We start from the raw sequence: 21,274 nt of genomic DNA, 5'->3' as shown, positions 1-21,274 counted from the left end.
TAACCTAAGTGTTTATTACATCACTGAAATGTATAGCCTTGGCCTTAAATAATCATACTGCTTAGAGTTTGAATCCCGATCATATTCACAAGCTAATTACCGAGCACCGACTAAGCAAGATATTTAAATTAATTTTCTATTAAGCGAAACGTACCTGTATCGATACGTTCTCTAGCACGCGAATTGCTCATTCCAGAATAGGGAGTATCGCCCTTGGAGAATATCTCCCACATAAGAATTCCGTACGACCAAACATCGCAGAGAGTTGTGTATTTGCCAAAATTAAGAGCTTCGGGCGCTGTCCATTTAACTGGTATTTGTTTCATGCCATCGGAAACTGAATAGAAAATCAGGTTGCTTGAATGATTTGATATATATTCAGTTATACGCCTATATACCTATATATTCTTCTTCTTCGCGTGACATGCCAAAATCTGATATTTTAACGCTATGTTCAAAGTCCACAAGACAATTTCGAGCTGCGAGATCACGATGTATACAGTTCTTAGATTCCAGATATCGCATGCCTGAAATGAATGTTATGGTCAGAATAAATTTTATCAATTAACAAAGAACAATTAGCAGCCACTCACCTGCAGCAGCATCTCGACACATGCCCATCTGTTGCCGTGTGGTGAGCGAATTTGAGTTTTTACGCAGATAGTTTAGCAAGGAGCCACCTGGAAGATAATAGATAATAATTAAGTAGCATTAGAACATGTGAAATTTTTAAAGTCAAAGATCTGGAAATTAGAAGAGATCTAGAGAGATGAGAATTATACATACAAATATTTTAAAATAAATTTTGAACACGTCTTCTAGAAAAGCGTAAAATTATCTTCTGACAGAATCTTTGGCTTCAGTGTAAATACTCAGCTGAAAATATTGATAATTGCATCAATTTACATTTTGGTAAATCACTGGAGAAGTTAGTACAGCAACTTAAAGGGTCAATTTTAACTTTTTATCTGCAAGACTGTAGAAGAGTTTTAGCAGATACGGATTCATAACTTGAAGTGATTAGAACTTATAACAATAGTATCTTGACATATTTTCTGATTGCTTTACCCTTAGTAAATATAATAATACGAGGGTATCCACGAATATATATTCAGAATGCCAAGTCCCTAACTTTACGTTCATACGGGCGGACAAAAGCACGGACAGCCGTTCGGACAGGCGGATGGATATGATATACAACTTATATACTCTTTCATTTTTTGCTTGAGTATAATAAGAAGAACCAAACTTTTTAAATGGATAAGAGACTTTAAGTTCATGTAATACCATCAAATTTTCAGTTGGTGCACCATATGAACATGATAGATAATATACATTTTTAAGAAACTACATATGTAAAGAAAGCAGCTATGAATGAAATAACTTTGAGGATGGAAAATTCATTTCACTGTAAATGACCATCTATATTTACGTACCCGGCACCAGCTCCATGACAATCATAATGGGCTGCTTTTGCACGCAAATGCCAATCAGCTTGACAATGTTGGGATGATCATATTGCTTCAGGATGCGGCCCTCCTGTAAAAATTTACGTTTCTGTTCGTCGGGCAGAGTCATGCGGCAGGTCTTAACGGCCACATCCTGTTTTGTGGACTTGAGCTTGGCCTTATAAACATCGCCGAAGTTGCCCTGCGAGGAGATAAAGGACATTTCAATGAACTGCCAAGGTGAAAACGGGGATCAGTTTGTATATTACCCTGCCGATCTTTTCCAGGAGCACGACATCGTCGTTGCTCAGCTCCCAACGCTCTCGGCAGACAGGTCGACGCAGGATCGCGCCTGATTTGACGGTCACCGGCAGCTCTGAGTGATACTGATGCATGATGAGCTCTTGTATGCTGGGGAAGGGCGGGCCCTCGAACCGGAAGTGACCGTCGCCAGTCGTCTGCACGATGAAATGCTTATGTCCGTTCCAGCAGACGCTCAATACGATTTGGCTCTCTTCGTTGCGAATCGTTTCGCGCACGAGGAAGTCGCCATCGTTGTTCAGCAAGCGGACGACCTCTTCGCGGGGCAGGACGCCATGGAACCACTCCTCCTCGTACAGGGGACGATTCGTGGATAGCGAGAGCTGCAAGCAGTATCAATATGAATAGTTAGTCAAATGCCCCATGTAGCCTCATTGTCCATTATTATTTTCGGATTAGTTCAACATGCAAAGCACAAATTAAATATTTAGCACGCCATTTCCATTGCCATTGCCATTTCCATTTCGTTTTCCATTCCCATTCACTGCCCAAACGGAAGTGTGTGGGTGCAAATACGTCTGACGAAAGTGAAATGGCATTAAATGCTTTAAAGCATTACTCAAAATAAAATAAATATATATATGCAGCAAAATAAATTAGATTCAATATACGTGGATGCAATAAAAACAAAAAAGTGGTTATTACTACGTCTATATTGGGATGAGGCGATTGCATTCAAGGTCTTTCGATTGACTCACAAATATTTTCGATTTGGGCCGCTTCCTGCGCACCGGCGGTACCGGGCGAACGGCAAAGACAATCGACTCAAAGATGCCACTGTCTGTGGCACCATTGCCACTGCCATAGCCACTGCAGCTGTGGCTTTCGCCGGAAGTGGTGCTACTCATACCGCAGGCCCAAGCTCAGCTACTTGCGCAATACTCTTTATGTCAAGGGGAAACACGCGGCGCACACTCTATTTATAATTGAGGAAAATTATTTCCAATTCTTCACTGACCAAATAGACGCCAAACATTTCTATCTATCTGTGTGAGTGTGTGTCTGTATTTCTTAGCGGTATACCCAATAGATAAATGGCGGCAGTAGACGTCTTAGCTGCACGCCAGATCTGAGCAAACTGAATGAAATATTTGGATAGGATCCATAATCTTAGAAATTCAACTTGCACCTTTCTCTCTCTCTCTCTCTCTCTCATTCTGTGTCTCTTGACACGCACAAGTAAATTTAGCATAGTAGCCGAGGGCTGTATGAAAAGTTAAAATGGACTGTAGTAAAATAGATTTAAACTAATCTAAATATATACAAAAGTTAAATTGATTAGGTAATTACAAAAGAGATATAAGCATAAGTTTTCCTAATATAAATACCATAGCAAATATTTGCGGGCAAATATTATTCGGACAATCTCTGTGTCTTATAATCCCCATAGATAGTTTGTAATCCAAGAATTCATCGTCTGATATTCAGGCAATATCTGTCTCTTATAAACCACCCACGAATGTATGATATGCTCAGAGTTGGAAATGAATTTTATTTTTGGTATTTTTGCTTGTTGGGTTAGGCTCTGTCTACGCTCTACGTTCAACATTGAAAGCAGAAAGTTGCACAGAAAAGCTGAAACATGCAAACTGAAAGAACATGCTATCGACGGAGTACGACTACGGGAATGCGGCAAGCAATGTGCAATGAGATCCTCTGCTGGCAGTGCGTATTTGGATTTAGATTTAGATACTGTTGTGGATGCTGCAGACGGCTCGGCCTCGATGCTGATCTCGATCGGGGCTCGCTGCTACTCACACTCGCTGCCAAGCTGGGCACACAGTAGCAGTGCTCCTTAAGGCTGAGCACGTCGTCGCTGCTGCTGTCCTCGTTGCCGTCGTCATCCACGTCGTCCAGCTCCTCGGAGCTCTGTATCTCGAAGGAGCGATCCTTTGGGCAGGACATTCGCAGCGGCTTTGGTTTCGCCTTTGGGCAGCTACAGAACTGATCCTGCTCGGCCTGCTCTTGGGGATTTGTCTCGAACTCCTTGGCAAAGTCCAATACACTCTTGCTGGGATGAATCCGACGTCGTTTGGTGCACTGCTTGCACGGCTTGGACCGGCTCAGTTGGAAGCTGAGCAACTTGGTACGGAATGTATTGCGGATGGCTTTCGATTTCTTTTGTATCTTTGGCACTTTAAATTTCAGTCTTGAGGTTTCCTTGGACGGCATCGTTGTCGATGTGGATGTGGATGTGGATGTGCTTGTCGTTGTCAATGTCGTCGCCATGGAGCTGGCGATACTTGTTGGCGGGCACGGATGGGCATTGTTGTTGTTGTTGTTGTGAACACTGTTGCTGTTAGTGTTGCTGTTACTGTTACTGTTTGTGTAACTGTTGCTGTTACTGTGTTGCGTGTGTGATTCACTGCTGTTGGAGAGTTGGCTCGGCTCGTTGGCCAACTTCATTGGGTCGGGCTCCTCGCTGAGCGTCGCACTTTTGCCCATACGTGCCAAGGGGCTCTTGGAGAACTCTCTGATATTGCTGATTATGTTACTAATCGACTTTTGCGTGAAGGACAGTGATCGCTTCTTGTGTTGGGCGGCATCTTTGGCGCCCTGCAGCGAGGAGCGGCACTCGGAGCTTGAGCTGGAACAGCGCTTGGCCTGGCTATCGGCATCTAGTTCTGCCTGGCGCCTTTGTACATTCACATCATCGGCGCTCTCGATGGCATTCACATCCGTAGGGCTCATAGGCTGTAAGCTGCGCTTTAGCCGATCATCGAGCACACGATTTAATTCATCGATTCGGTCTAGATGTGCATCGATGGAGCTTTGGGGCACTGCCTGCGAGTCGTCCGACTCGATGCGATTGATTTCAATCTGAATCTGATGGCAGCTGACTTGCAACTCATTTTCACTGGCAACGCTGTCAACATCCGCATTCGCATCCGCATTCGCATTCGCATCCACATCCGTATTCGCATCTGTTTCTTCTTCAGCAGTGGCGGGCTTGTTGGCCAGCTCCAGATCCGCATAAATGTGATTGTTGTTAGTATTAGTAATGGCAGTGGCGGTTAGGGGCGAGGATGGGGGCGCGGGCAAGGCCACCGGGAGCGGCAACGGCAACTGCAAAGGATCAACTGATGGGTCATCCTCGCCCAAACACAACATCGAACACTGCGTGCGCCGCAAACGCGGCAACGCCGGCGGCTGAGCGCTCAGCACAATCTCCTCGCCGAGATAGTGGACGCTGGCCGCCAGACGCATTGGGTTAGTAACTGGCTCGTAACGTGCAGGACTACGCGTATCCGTAATTACCGACAGCGATCCCAGGCTCTGCGAGCGAGGCTGCATCTTCGAGAATCTACCTGGACGCGCTCTGGCCATGGGCGTGGTTGGCTGCGGCGTTGACTTGCGCTTGAAGTGACGACCGCGGCCACGCAGGAGCGTCAGAACACCACCACGGCGCATCAGCTCATTCATAATACCCAGACCTGGAGAGCTAGTGGAGTTGGAGCGCTATTGCAGCGACGCATGTTCAATTAGAATGGGTTACAGAAATGGTTTGTGGATATATATGTGTGTGTGTTGGTGTGTAGGTGTGTATGTGTGTATGTGTGTATGGGGCAGAAGGCGGCATCCAAGAGAGTAGAAATAGTTGAATATATCATACGATTAGTCGATCATTGATGCTGACCCAAACCGCTACGCTTACAGCTAACCAACGCCCATATTCAAGTCGTAGTTCGATCAAGCAATAACACCTACCTGCTGCTCGTTGTTAAAGCCGTGCTCGATGAAGTTCTGTTCCAGCGACAGATGATCGTCGCAGCCGGAGGGCAGCTCCTCGCAGCCCACCTCGTTCAGTGCACACTTGATCATGTCGACGAGCTTCTGCTTTTGCTTCTCTTGGCAGCGCAGCGCATTGAGGTCCTTCGATTGGCGACTGCGAATATCGATGCGGGATAATGATTGCCATATCGATCGATATTCGATTGGTATCTACTCACATTTGACTATCTTTGTTGGACTGTATGCCGTTAGATGCACTGCTGCCATTGGAGATGATGCTGCCATTGGCCACAGGCGAGCCACCATTCACATGCTCAATTATCTTCAGTTGTCTCTCCTGGCAATCCTTAACGGCCGCCTCCAGCTCCAGCTGCCGCGTGCGCAGCCAATCCACGGTCAGGTTGTCAACGGTCAGGGTGCTCGCAGTCAGCTTGCCCGGTATGTCCTCGATGAGTGTCTCATCGAATTGAAAGAGCAGCGGCGTGGTGGGCGAAGTTCTGCAAATATTAAAAAATATTTATTTAACAAACTATCCCGTTATTTCTTACAATATAATAATATTTGTATTTGATTGATTTAGTTACACATGACTCGAGTTGTTCTCGTTAATTAATAATGTTAATCTTGTAAATGTTATACATAATTTTCTTAACATCGTTAACGATGGTATTAGATATGATATAAAATGGACTTTAAATATCCTTACACGATAATTTATCCCCTATTAAGTCGGAAATTTCGAAAATTTGTTAAATCTGTGGTTGTCTTCGTAAAACTCATTAATTCGTAGAAATTTATAGAATTTCGTAATTTTCGTCTCCTTGTTTATTCATAGTATTTTTCTTTTTCACACAAATATAATATTCCCATTGATTTAATTTTACAAGCTCTTCAAAATCGTAACGTTGTCAGTTCAAGTATTATTAGAATTAAAATTTTTAAGCTTGTGACATTATTATGATGCTTTATTCCTTCTGTTAATAGGCAAAATAAGAGAAAAATCCACAAGCCTTAGCATATGTTTAAGTTTTTATTTAACGATGAATTTTGCGCATAAGAAATTATATTCGATTTCAATTTTTCAATTTTCCTTGTTAGACGTGCACAATCATTTATATTAAAGTTAAAAATCTATTTATATAAAATTTCTATCAGTTCGAGATTTCAGCATTGTTGAATCTCGACATATCGCAAGCATATAGAATATGTGAAAATGATATGCATATGAAGCAAGGAATGAGGAATAACCCATTTTTGTTGAAAAACTTTCTATTGAACGTTAATTTTCGAAAATCTATAAATTCGTGTGGACATTTGTACATACATATGTATTATTTCGTTGAAGGAAGGAAAACTTAATTTAATCTAATTTCTTATGAAACTGAATTGTTATTTAGTTATTTATTTTATTTCTTTATTTATTTATTATTATTATTTTTGTTTGCATTAAAGTTAATTAATTGATTATATTTTTTGGGAACTAGATGACTTATCATAACAATGAGCTCCAATTGTAAAAAAATAAAAATTACTCTATATTTTATTTAATGTGTATAAAAACGGATTCGAGCAGACTCTATACTTACTTGTGTTTCTCTGTAAACTCTGAATACTCTTCCGTTGGATTTATGCCGCTTATCTCAGTGTCGATGCGTTTCTGTATCTCTTTGAATTTGTCGGCTGTCAAATCGCTGTACTGAACCGCTTCCAAGAGAATGTTGCGCCAGAGAAGTATGAAGCTCTCCTGCACAGACTGTTGATGCTCGAGCAGACCCGGCAGCAGCACTGTGCGGAAGTCTTTCTCAACCTCGACGGCCTCTGTGATGGAGAGCACGTATTCGTTGTGGGTAAGATGGAGTTTACGGCAGGCCTTTTGATATTTGTCCCGCACATCGTCCAGTTTGCGACCACTTCGACCCGGTGCTGCACGGAAGGGAAGGACGAATATGGAGAGAATAGAGATAGTTCAGCCAGCTAGTCATTGGGTGTTACTCACCTTTTATGTAGTGCTCTTCAAAGCGCGTGCGTAACGCCTTGTAGCCCTCCAAATGTTTTTGGTATTCGCTCTTCTTGCGCACAACTTCGTCTGTGAGCTGCAATGCATACAAAAGGAACAACGAATTGACGATTATGAGTGGGTTATGCATGCGAATGTTTGCTGTGCCATTGATCCACTTTCCCAAGAGCCCGGCCAATTACATCATATCGCAATGAACAGTGATTGGCCCTTGTCTACGTGTTGCCCCTTACACGCATTACATTCCCAGCCGAAAGCTGCTATACCCTACCGGGTACTTTCGCACATTTTCTCACGTTGGCATATTGTGTGTGCACTCTGTCTCACTCACTCTCTTGCTCTCTCTCGCCCGTTCTCTCTGCTGTAAATGCCAAGTGACTGGCCAAAAGGACAAATGACTCTCACGTGCAGCTGAGCCAACATCCGTTAGCATTGTCAACAAATTCAACAGGTTTGCAGCTCAACTAATGGCCTCAAAGTGCAGTTAGGCTCCCTCTAGCTGCAGCCAGCCAGCAGCAACATGCTGCTGCAGCTCTGTCGCTGTGTTGCACTAAGCTGCTGAGTCACTTTCATGAGTCGTAAACAAACAGTCGGCAACAGAACACCTGAACTCGAGCTAAGATTATACTGTGGATATGTTTGACATTCCCCTAGTTCTATTGAAAACAGGGTATTGGGTAGCCTGACATCCCCAGCTAGTGTAGCTTATACAACACATTGGACTTTGTCACTGGATGCAGAAAGCAGCAAAAATCAATTGAAGAGTAATTTTCAACTTTTCAAATGACTTTCATTATGCCCATACTCAGTCATACACGCGCTCACTTCGAATTGATAAAAAAATTCACATTGATTAGCAATTAAATTCCCATTCGATTATGCTATCTCCTTTAAATAGTACTTGAGTGGCTCAAAGACTAATCTAATAAAAACACGTAAAAGTTGTTGACCTACTACTACTATATATAAGTATTTATATATACTAGTGCATTTTTATCTGTAGTTGTAAATTAACTAGAAAAATGTTTATCTTGCACCAAACGTAAGCAACTTCTTATCAGTCGTCTTGGCGGAAGTAGATGATTTGATAATATTACGAACTTAGTTCAGAATTACTGGCTGGTAAAACCATTCCAGCCTTAGTGAGAAGATTAAAATATAACTCAGATTTCAATCTGTTTTCCTAGTCCCATAAAAATGTGTAAACATGTTTAATCTGACTCTTGGCTGCTTGCGGCATGACTTATAAATTCCAGTTATAACTTCCACAGTTTTATTCTATCTGGTTCTCTGATGTCTTCGGAAATAATTCGATTACTATGCGATCTTAATTGTAGACTGCAGAATATGATAATGTAATATATCTCTATATTTGGCAACGCATTTTTGAGTTGATATGGAGCTAGATATCAAATATAAAAAATATAACTAAATATATGATATTTAGCAACAACTCCAAAAAATTGGTTAGATTCAACTTGTGTGTTTTCCTTTATGCGTAGCTTGGAGAATTGCCTTATCGATTTGTATCGATGATAAGGAAGTAATATAATTTTAAATTCGTAATGTTCATTTTACATAGAATATATGTATATTTCACATTTCATTTCTCTAGCTCTTGTTGTATAAGAGATTGCTGTATTCATACGGATGAAGAGATGGACAGACGGATAGATCAAAATAGCTAGAGTTACTCGGCTCGGAATTTTTTATCAAGAGTCCACACATATATATGCATATACCTTTTCATATATCATTTAATTTTCTGCATAAAAAAACCCAAACGAATTAAAGAATAAAAAATATAGAAAAATAAATAAATAAGCAGTAGCTAACCTCTGTTAATAATAAATTTGTATCAAAACCTTTATAGGATTTTAAAAAAAAAGCTAAAAAAAAAAAATATATATATAAATAAATAAATAAACTAAAATAAAGAATTAAAATAAATTGAAAGACAATACCAATCAATACAATTCAAGCTTAAAATGTTGACTTGGTCTCTAACAGATGTATGGATAGACAGATGAGTCTGCATTAATTCAGCTGTTTATATATGTTCTATACATATATATTTCTTATGAGAGCTTTTCTTTTCTTTAAAGCCGTATTTCTGTTAAGCCATATTTACGTATATTTACTGATATCGATTACTTTCGTTTTAATGTTTTAAATCACCAATTGCTGGCGAGAGTCTCAAGCAAATATACCGACAAATGGTCCGAGAGGCTGACGGACAGATAAATGGCACTAAATCGATGGGGATTTTCGGGTCGAATTCGCCTGTTTGCACACATTTGGCCAAGAGCATTTAGCTGGGTTTCCCATTGTTAATGGGCACCAAGAGGAGCATATTGTAGTTGCTCGAATTGGCAAAGTTCTGGCCTCAAGTAGTTGGCAAGTGGTTAATCAACTTTCAATGAGCGACGTCGATAATTCTTGCAGCTGTTGGCTGCTAATTTGCCTAAAAACTTGTTGCGCTGAAAGAAACTCGACATAGTGAGTGCGATATATATACATATACAAATACATATACATATATGTATTTAGTAGATATACATATATTTGTGTATATTTATGTTTGTATAGCAGTAGCGTGAAACGTGGAACAAACGGCAACAGTACAAACAAAAAGCAGACAAAAACACAACTTGAAAGTGGGTCACGCGGCGCGTATTTCTTATTTCTTATTTCTGACCACGCTGAGCAGTCAATAGACAGATAGATATACGGGCTGTGTATGCCTGGCCGCGCCCCCGTCCTGCCGCACCCTGTCATGATTCGCTTCGCACATTGTTTACAAATGATTGCCAATTTTCCTGCGTCTCTGCGGTGAGTTCGGGTTAAGAAAAGTCGCTGTTGGGCAGTTGCGTCGCCACCTGCGCAACTTTCTTTACTTTTCCCACAAGATTGCGGCGATCGTGTTCGCATAATTGGCCAACAGCTGATACCTGTTCCCAGTTCTCAGCATCGCACAGCATGTAGCTCCCAGCTCCCAATTTGAGTCTATTTTCTGCACGGGTATTCTTAGCTGGGGCGACGCACGGCGTAAATATTTTGATTCTGCGAACATATGCAAATACGGCGATGACCTAATGGAATCTGTGACAAGTTGTGCCAACTGCCGCGTTTTGCATTAATCAGCCCGATTCGGCGTTCGCTTTGCTGCTCTTTATGCAAACAGTACCTATTGATAATTAGTTAAGATGGGTATTATCATTTTAATCCAATGGTAGACAAAAGAGGCTTACGGGACTATAGAGATTCGTATATAAGATTCTTGTATAATCGATTAGTCTGACGTCGTCTAAAAGATTATCTTTGATTGCTATGATTTCATTCCAAGCTTAATTTGTAAACTTAAAGGCCAGAGAACTAAATTAGATTATTGTTTAAGAACACATCATTAGAATCATACAATATTATGTTGCCATTGGTAAATTAGTAATGATAAAATCAGTCGAAAACGTTTAGGGTGTAGGGTATCTTCTAGCAAGCCATTGAAATATGTATTTAAAATATTTTTTTTTTTACTGTCGTATTTTTCTGCTGCTGTTTTCTTTTCGACGAAAGAAAATATGAAAGCATTCGCAAAAGCTGTTGCGGCTTATAATGCACATTAAATGGCAAATAATAATAAACATATTGATCAGATCTGCTAGACTATAAAGATACCTTAACATCAGTAATTTACATTTTTATAATGCAATATTTGAATGATATAATATATCTATATCTATAAATCTATAATTTACATTTTTATAATGCAATATTTAAATGATATATTATATTGCATGGTAATATAATAACAATTTTTATCTGCGTATTGCCTCTCCGAATTTTGTATGAATTCATTTAAAATTATTTCATTCAACATTATGTTTTAAGTATTGAATTCAATAGATAATGGGAAAAGAAATGAAAAACTGTTAGTAATATTAAAACTTTTAATAGCTCAAAGATCATCAAAGATTAAAGTTCATAATCATATACCATATACATAAGTATATGTTATACTAAGGCAGTTGGCTATAAAAATAAATATAATATGATTGTATTATTTTGTATAGGATACATACATATGTAAATACATACTATCTATGGGGCTTATAGTTTTTATATATGCCGATATATTTATATATGCAGAAATATAAAATATCCATGTAAAAAGCTGCCGTTGGTTGCTCATTTTAGTGTTTTCCCCATTTGCGTACTCTCCACAAGTGAGTTCTTAATGATTTTGAAATATTATGATCCCAGTTGACTTCAAAAAGATTTATGTTTGTCTGCAGTTATATAGAAACTTAAATGGTGTCTAAGTACTATTCTCTATATCATACTAGTCTCCTATTAATACTAGTATTCCTTATTTTGAAATGCAGCTATTCAGCTGACTCATATCTTATAGAATTGGTCATATTCGTTTCAATCTCGTTTCGTTATCGATTTAACGCTTATATTACTTTTGTTTGTGAACATGTGCTTAAGTAGATGTACATAAATTTGGTCAAGTTGGCCGGGTACAGATTATAGATGGTAAAAATCACTTATTGGCCTATTAACATAGCCCAAGCAACCCCCTCGATGATAAGGGAGGCACTTAAAAAACAACTCAATCAAGAGAAATTCAATTCATGTCGACGCTTTCAAAGAAATTGCTTTTAATATAAATAAATTTGTCAAATGTATTGCGGAGTCGTGACGTAATAAAAGCCAGCCAAGTGTCAACAACAACACCAACAACAGCAACAACAACAAACTTAAATCTAAGCCACACTTGTGGATGGCAACAACGAAGCTGATTTTTTTTTTATGTTTCGGTTTTTTAGTATTTCTATTTTATTTTATGACATGAGCGCGTGAGACCTTTTCTTTGGCCAACAATTTGAATAAGAAATGGTGGCGCAGCTGTGTGACAGCAACAGCAACAGCAACAACAACAATGTGAGCCAACGATTTTCCTTTTGTTGTGTCTCTAGTCTCTATAGACCGACATGGTGTATAATTCCGGTCACTGGGAAATCAATGCATCGACTGATTGTGTGGCATTTCCAATAGCTAAGCGCCAGGCGGTTGGCCGAGTTGGTTGTGGGGGATTGCATAACCGTTGACAGCAATAACAATCATAATGATAATGACTGGCTTTTATAAAATATTAAGGCGTTGAGAAGCATGGGCATTTAGCTAGCAATTGCAAATTATGCAAATTTTCAGGCATTCGGACTCACTCACACACACACTCACACACGTTCCGCACTCAACGGCTCGTTGTGGTTCGTGTCTGGGCTAAGCGCTGGTCATTGAACTCACGTGGAGCAGTGCGCGTTCGGCAGCTCAATACAGTGGACACGCTAATATTTTATAGCCAATTCGTTAGTATATAACTGTAACCAGAGTGAGCCACTATATTTGAGCCACAGTCAATGGCAAAGTCAAAGTCTGCTGCGTCTCTATTGTTTCTAGGCCCAAACATTCAATGACGCTTCCAGTTTTGTCTAGATCAAGTACTTTCGATATGTCACGCCTACTTATTGAGTTTTTATTTTGATTTTTATGTTCAACATTTGCATATTATTGCACGCGATGTTTGCGCTAATTTGCATGCGTGTTAAGCGAAAGGAGAGCGTTGGAGAATAATTATAAGTTTTGGCACAACTTCGTCAATGCGAGAAGCAGGCAATACTTTCTATTTCCGTTGAATGTCAAAAGCAGACAAAAGAATAGAATGACAGTTGAGCAATACTAACCACTCAAGTGAAAGTTGAGGCGGCTCGAAACGAGGCAAAGCCATCGAAAGAGTTTGTTGCTTGAATCTTTCGTTTCTGAGCATGCTGAGACGACTTTGCAGAAAAGGTCTTAATTTGCAGCCACTGTAGACGAGGCTGTTGAACCACTTTTTTCAATACTAAAAGGCCAGCTTTGCGGTGGCATCTCGTTTCACTCCTACCAATAAATAACACGGGTCAACACAATGGGATCAAATTTAATGACTCGCCTCTTGAATCTGAAACTGAGATCAGCAAAGATCTTTAAACTTCGTTGGAAATAACGTGGATATCTTTGACGGCAGTTTTAAAATTTAGTAACCAGACATAGAACTGTTGAATATAAATCTCAGATCACCAAATCTCTTTTAACTTAGTTGGATATAACCAGTAAGTCTCTAAGAATTATTTTAAGTCTCAAAGATTTTAAGGGAAAAGTAAAATATATAGATATCGTTGCGGCTCTCAAGTTTATTTAAAAAGTAGGATATTTATCCATTTATTATAGTTAAATCTAAAAGGTTTAAACACTATTTAGAATAAATTGAAAACAGTAATGGGACTTTTGGGAGAAATTCTCGAAAATAGTAATGAGACTCTTCGGATTTAGATATAGTCTATAGTATGGTCTGTTGTTTTCGATTACCAAATTCTGCTAGCAAGAGGTTTTGTATACTATACTTCATTAATTGTATCGTACATATACCAAACTAGAATGTCATCGACTTGGCACTTATTATAAATAAAAAAAATGAAAAAAAAAAACAGTCCATAACAATACTTTTCAGACTCAGTCTCTTCCAAACACATCCAGCACTTAAGATAAAGAAATTGTATGTATGTATATTCAGAGTTTCTTTATATCATTTCACATGGAATATTGAAATTAAACAAGTAAGAAGACTCTAGTCGAGACTGCTCGACTAGGAGATACCCTGAACCCTCTAATCTGATATTCTAATCACTCTGCACTTCTTTTCGTCACACATACATACACACAAACGTATTAGAACGCGCTCTGCTAACTGCGCAGTAACAACAAAAATCGAAATTATATAAAATACATATAAGTCTATATTTAAAATTTGGAAGCTCTAGCTCTAAAGGTGTAGGAGATATAATTAAATAACTAGCTTTCGATAAGGTTTTTGATCGATAATAAAATATCGGGAGCAGTTATCGATATATAGAGAAAAACTTGATATGCGCGTGATATACACGGATTTCTCTAGCTCTTATATCTTCTGAGATCGACGCGTTTATACATACGGACGGACGGACGGACAGACAGATGGACAGGGCCAAATCGACTCAGCTCGTCGCCCTGATCAGGAATATATATACTTGTGGGGTCTGTTACGCCTCCTTCTGCCTGTTACATACTTTTAAGAAAACCATTATACCCTGATTTCCCATTTTCAATGGGTTCAGGGTATAAAAACAAGTAACACTATTTATATAGCAGATATCTTATCTAAGAGAGGAAAGTCATTTGCTTTGTAATGATAATAGAACAGCAAAGTTCCAATAATGTCTTGTTACACAGACTGTACAGCTGTACAGCATTTGAGGGGGCGAGTGCGAGGAAGGCAAGTTATTATAACTAATATTGGGCAGCTAGGAGAGTCGGCTGTTTGATGGTTGTTGGGCTTTTGTTAATTTATTTTTACTGCGCCGCAGAGCCATGATGGAGAAGTTGACTGCGGCTGCCGCAAGAAATTAAGTTGCCGACGCTTCGCAATCGGCCGAAGCTAAGTGGCAGGTACACCCAGAGCCGGACTGAAGTCCCTGTTGTAAGTCAACTCACAGCCGGGGCCATAAAGTATTTTTTCGCCGCTTTTTCGATGCGCATGCAGCTAACGAGACGAGACCGAAAACTGGCCCTGGCCCAGGCCCAGGCGCAGGTCTGGGCCCAGATTTCAAAGCCATTGCCCATTGCTTTGGGCATTCGCTTGGCTCTTGTTTGGTTCTTTATTGTTTTTAGCGCACGCTATCCTTTTAGTTCTCTTCCCTCTCACCGTGTCTGTCACTCTTCTCTCTCTGTCTCTCTCTCTCTCTCATTGCTTACTCTCCTGTGTTGCCTGCCTCTGTTTATTCTTTTTCTTTGGTTTTTTTCTGGTCGTTCTGTTCGTGTTGAGTCTTGTGCCTATATGTATATTTGTGAGTATGCATGTTGCAGACTTGTTTCATAACTGGTCCACGATTCTCGGAATTGGAGGAACAAAGGCTGGGGCTGATTTTGATTTTGACCGACAAACGTAGCCAGAGCTTGTTGTACCTATAGTCCCATACCCATACCCATATCCATAGTCGCACTCGCAGCCATAGCTGTTCCCGTTCCGTTGCCGTTGCCGTTGACTACTCCTGTTGATGCTGCTAGCTATTTGCTCAGCTCGAGTTTAGCTCAGCTCCAGCTTCGAGCTGCCCTAGCCGGGCCATCAACCGGCGACAGCGGTGGCACAAGACCAAAAAGGTAAAATGTACTTGAAATTGACTGAAAAGATATGCCGCACATGCGCGTAGATTATTATGAGATAAAGCCAAGCGTACCAAGCGGCCAAGTTGTTGTTGTTGTTTCTTGTTTATTGTTGTTGTGTCATGTTTGCCGTCTTTGTTGTTGTTCGGTGTATGTAGGCACGAATGTTCGTTTGTACTAGGTACGTTATGCTGCGTCTAGAGTTGGGTGCATGTCGTGTTTTCTTTCGTGACATGAACACGCACGGCTCCACACGACGCAGTGTTATGACGAAGAAGAAGAAGAAGAATAAACTAACTAGGAGTGCGTGTATGCAGCATAACAGTTTAAGATAGAATATTACAAAAATGATTCGAAATAAGCTCAAAGCTAAATTGAATTGCAGTAAACAGATTAACTTCATACAGATCCCATAATTGATTCAGTTTTAGATGTGAGCTTTACTTTAGAGTTTTATCTAAACTGCAATCTATTAGAAAAATACCTCAAATTCAATTACCCACAATTGTTAGAGCTTCTGTTTGCGACAGTTTTATAGCATTTCTGCCATTTAGCTAAAGTAAATATTTGCAGTTTTCGCAAAGCAGCTTTAAATTTATTTGCATTTTTAACACAAGTTTGTGGAGTTATTAGCCAAGGTATTTAAGATCGTGCTATAATTTCTACTTGAATAATACATGTTTGCTTTGCCAGCGCTCTCATCTCTAGTTTGGACTCGGGGCGAAAGAGAGTTACTTGAAAAGGGTTTTCTAAGTATGCAGTTTGTTACCTGTGGCTTGTGCCGTGGGCCACTCAGATGTTATGAATACTAACTTTAGATGGGCTTAGATTATTTTAAATAAATTTATATTGCCTCTCTACATTAACACTACACGACCTTTATTTTATCTCTACTGGATTTTCTGCATACATTAATTTGATCAAATTGCTCGAGTAATAAAGTTGTAGATATCATGTAAATCTATCTATCATCTACATATAAAGATGTTTATAGCCTATACAGATGATTTGTTGAGAATTAATGCCTTCATATCTTTAGCACAGCTTCAATTCGATTTGTCCAAGTTTTCTTTATGAACAGCAAATTTGAGTATATAAATATATGCTATGCTTATATATAAATTATAAACTTTAGACTGTTTATTACATTTGTTCTGGCTCTGGTTATAATAGTGTACAGATATAAATGTAGACAATCCAGGCTTATCGATTAATAATCTTAGTTAAGTTTCCATCGAGTTTCTTGGAACTGGCATTGCGAAATTATTTAGCGAAATTCTATTTCACATGATTGCTCTTAGATCTTACCATGGCGTACTACCATTCTTCAGAGGAAGAGACCGAACTTTGCGAAATGTGTCGAGCGGCATTTGGCCGAGACAAAACCGTTCACACCAGATACAAATCGCGGCGACTGTGGAGTTGTTGCTTTTGGCTTCTACAAAGTATTCTACATGGTCTGTCACTTATTTTAATTGTTTATTGTTAATGGCCTCGTTGCTGCTGCTGTTGCTGTTGTCTTTTCGTTGGCTGTTGCTCTCGTTATTGTTGTTGTTGTTGTTGATGTTGTTATTGTTGCCGTTTTGGCATCTCTCGTACCAGCCTGCGCGAGGGCGATCAACTCAGCCTCAGGTTTTCTGATTCTGATTACTTTGTGCGACAATTTAAGTATTTTAAATGAGTTTAAATATATATAAATAAATATAATGTGTATGTATATGAACGCTGAGGCCTAACGTGCATGTAAGTAGCCCGCAGAACCTAATGAAGGCAACGCACACGAACCGGTTTTATCAGCCATGCAGCCAGGCAGCTAATATCTTAGCATTTGACGTCATCATATTGTCGACATGGAGCGTATCTTGTATCTTGTTGTTATGAGCGGCCAGCGGCTTGCGCAAAATCTTTGTTTGTAAAACAACAGCCCCAGTTTGCGACGCAATTACAGAGATACAGCGAATTGAATTCAAATGATTGCCAATCAGATTGTCAATACGGAAAACGAAAGCCGATACTGCTCTAGCCATATTGGCTTGCAGTGCTGCACTCTGGCTAATTTAGATGGCAATTAGCAGATACGCAGCATTTGTCGCAGTAGGCGTCTCGAATTGGCCATTTTGCCAATTAGCCAGATTAGCGACAATGGAAAATGCAATCGCAATGCACATACCTGAGTAGGCCATTACCATTAGATGGTAAGTTAGTGGATAAGTGCGCAAATTAATGAGATGTCGTCTAGCGAGACAAACTGCAGAACAGAGAGTGCAGTGAGGAGATGAAGAGAGAGAGAGAGAGAGCAGAGATGGAGTGGAGAGTCGCGCTACTTTCACGCTCGAAAGTTTTGTGCGACTTTAAGAATTTCTCTTTTGCAATAATTGACTGCAAATCACTTCAATTAAGCAGTTGCGAGTGCAAGACGACCGACCGCAAGCGCACAACAAGACGAGAAATTAAACCCCTCTAACCGAGAACCAGAAACAGAAACAGAAACATGAAGACGTTCAGGTTTTTCGGATTGCTCCACTTTCCGAACCACACTGCCGACACGGATATGGATTCGGATCTGTGCTACACACAAAAATCCGCCAGCGAAACAAGTTCAGCTGACAATCAGCTTCACTTTGATGCAGTGCGCTCGGCTTACCCATATGTGGCACATGGAAAATCCCCTGAAAAGATGCGAAAAAACAAGTTCGGCAGCCAATCAAGTGTAATCGACTGTAGATACCGTTATCAAACACAAAACACAAAAGTATCCTTTCAACCAAAGCCCATTTCAATCTCTGGCAGTTCATATTTAACAGTTTCAATTGACCTCTTTGGGCTTAGGCCACACAAAGTGCACACGAACGAGTCAGCTTTTGCACGTACTCTTGCCATGGCGCTGACTGCTGCAAAACTGAGAAGTCAAAACTAAAAACTAAAAACTCAAAACTGACCATTGATGCCTTTTTTGTTGGCCATTGACACAACGAGCTTATTGTCTCTGGCCCATAAATAATCACAGTTATGAGTGTGTGTGTGTGTGTGTGTGTGTGTGGTTCCCAAACTGCGAATTGCTCGACTCTCATTGTGCTTAGCCTCTTCGCTCCTCGTGTCTCATTTCTCGTTTCTCGTTTCTCACTTCTAGTGGCACTTTGTCACTTTTCGCCTGGCCCCAAAATCTCATGAAGCCAATGCGAACTCCAATTCTCTTACTCGCAATTGCCTTGACCAAACTAAGCAACGTGTGCGTGTGTGTGTGCGTGTATATATGTGTCTCTCCATCGTACAATGTTGTCAAAGTTCAATGCCATATGATTTGCTAGTTTGGTGCTTGTGCTTGCCTTAGTATTCTGGCGAAATATGTGTAAACAGCAATATAAATAATAATACAAGATGTGACAACAACCAAAATTGCATAAAAAATAACAAAGTACTTGAGCGCCGGCATTATACGACTGTGCGATATTCTTTTAGTAAAAACAGAAGTAGCAGCAGTTGGTTAAGGGAAGAAGGAAGGAAAAATATCTTAATCAGAATGAATATTTACAATTTTTTAATTAAATTTATAAAAAAATTTAATAAATTTAATTTATATAGTATTATATACAGTATTCGATTTGACTGCTCTAATAGCTTAAAGCTATTTCAGTGCGTTTTTAAAACTCAGCTAGCCCATTTTGTTTTTTCGAATGTATATTCATAATATTCAGCCAATTATGATTATTTATTTAGATATTCTCTATAAGATTTCTGAAGAATAAACAACATAAATCAAATGATAATTATAAATTTTATGTTAATTATTATATACGTTTAGTTGCTAAATGGTATTTAACAGTCAGAAGAGGGTGTGGACTATTGCTTAGAGTACATATATATTTTCATGATCTATGTCTACACTTGAATTATAATAAAGAATTCCCTTTTTTTTTTTTTAATATCTATGCATATTTATGGTAATCATTATTTTAATGCACTTATTGACAATCATTGTTGGTGAAATATATATACTCTGATAGCCTTTGATTGTTAATTTACTTAACAACAAAAACCTTAACCTCATTATTTAAATAATAATGTAATTAAAGTATTAAACCCAAACTTACTATAAAACCTAACAGAGCTGAGATCAATAGGTATTTTCTATAGTATGGCACTCCTGAGTCCCATTTATTATTGTTCAAGCAACTACACTTAAATAGAGCTGCAGCCCGCAGTTTCTTTCTATCTGGGTTGGCATATGAAAATAAGACGATTGACCGCCTCGACCTTCAAATTCAAAGTGATTCAAAGTGATGAGCAAAATGAGAGGCTGCCGACATGAATACTCTCACAACTTTAGTTGTTCATCGGTTTCTTTCACTTCTCCAACAATGCAGTAATTCAAATGCCTTGACAATTATTATTATTTATATTATAACTTTTTACTGCTTGAATTTCAAAATGTTTGAAGACTTATCACATCACAGTGAAATTGTATTGTGTAACAAGAAATGACTAAAAATGTTTATGAAATACATGAATAAACAGATTATCAGATCATAGTAAATAGATCCATGCACTCATATGTGTGTTCGTTCAGTTAGTGAACATACATATAACATAAATGTTTGTATGTATGTACAAGCATTTAGTGACTCATTTTCCATTGATATAAATTATAATTTTTCAATGAAATTCAGTTTGTTTATTAGCAAATACATATGTACATGGCAGACACATACATTAATTAACACAATGTGGACTTTTAAAGCCACACATACATATGTATATGCACATATGTAGACATCTGTCTTTCGCTGTCATCACATGCATAATTGACCTCAAAATTTAATTTACAAAACTAGTGTAAAGATCAGAGCAGCATTTCCAGTAAATGCTTGAGCGTCTATATGTACATATATCTTAAACAACGTCTTGTTATTATTGCCTTGGGCGCATTGTCAAATGCTCAGCTGCTGGTTAACTGGGCTGTAATTTTCCAAACTTGCTGCATTTTCCCTGGTAATTTTTGTCTGGTAATTTTTCCTCAATGCTTCAATCGCATGCCAAGCCGAGCTCAACGTTTCGTTTGAGGTAAATTCGTATAGGAAATCGATTGATTTACATAGTTTTCACATATACAAAACACGTATCCGATGGAAGGGCTTGTGTATCGCGATGTCAGGGCCGCGTGTGCCAATAACATGACGACCCTTTGTTTCACTTTTGAGGTTTCCGACAACTGCAATGGCAAATTAACCAACGGACAGCCAGTGGAATTTGGTTCTCGATCTTGGATTGCATTCGGTTAAAACGTATTGCCAATAGATAGAATGTGAGTCGTTTTTTCGTTGTATCTATATCTAGTGCTGTTGCTTCTCATGTTCATTTACGTCACTCTTAACATTAGATGGCAAATATAAATAAACTGGCATCAGCAGATGCTCCGATTATCTGCTATGCAATCTCTAAATATGTTTTTCTCAACTCTCGACTCAAGGCATTTCCCTGTCAATGGAAGCACCTTTACTTTCACTATAAAAGTGAA

At 39.2% G+C, this 21,274-nt stretch overlaps 1 protein-coding gene across 5 annotated transcripts in view; it reads right to left on the bottom strand.

Moving 5' to 3' along the window:
- The window catches only part of LOC6572389 (tyrosine-protein kinase Fer), a 37,636-nt gene that overhangs the window by 793 nt on the left and 15,569 nt on the right, over positions 1–21,274 (bottom strand). For 2 of the 5 annotated variants that reach the window (XM_044007874.1, XM_044007875.1), the window contains exons 4-13: positions 7,498–7,594; positions 7,088–7,424; positions 5,720–5,998; positions 5,478–5,655; positions 3,528–5,228; positions 1,718–2,092; positions 1,437–1,650; positions 594–680; positions 399–527; positions 155–337 (exon numbers count right to left, since the gene is read on the bottom strand). In XM_044007874.1, coding sequence (XP_043863809.1) covers positions 155–337; positions 399–527; positions 594–680; positions 1,437–1,650; positions 1,718–2,092; positions 3,528–5,228; positions 5,478–5,655; positions 5,720–5,998; positions 7,088–7,424; positions 7,498–7,594 — 3,580 coding nt within the window. Of the gene's footprint in view, positions 1–154; positions 338–398; positions 528–593; positions 681–1,436; positions 1,651–1,717; positions 2,093–2,467; positions 3,089–3,527; positions 5,229–5,477; positions 5,656–5,719; positions 5,999–7,087; positions 7,425–7,497; positions 7,595–21,274 lie in introns of those variants that run through there. The other 3 variants (XM_015166362.3, XM_015166363.3, XM_044007876.1) reach the window with 3 other exon arrangements.

The sequence above is a fragment of the Drosophila mojavensis genome, unplaced genomic scaffold, assembly GCF_018153725.1.
Source record: "Drosophila mojavensis isolate 15081-1352.22 unplaced genomic scaffold, ASM1815372v1 contig_19, whole genome shotgun sequence".
Lineage (NCBI taxonomy): Eukaryota > Metazoa > Arthropoda > Insecta > Diptera > Drosophilidae > Drosophila > Drosophila mojavensis.
The sequence above is the reverse complement of the archived record's forward strand: the minus strand, read 5'-3'. Positions and strand labels throughout refer to the sequence as shown.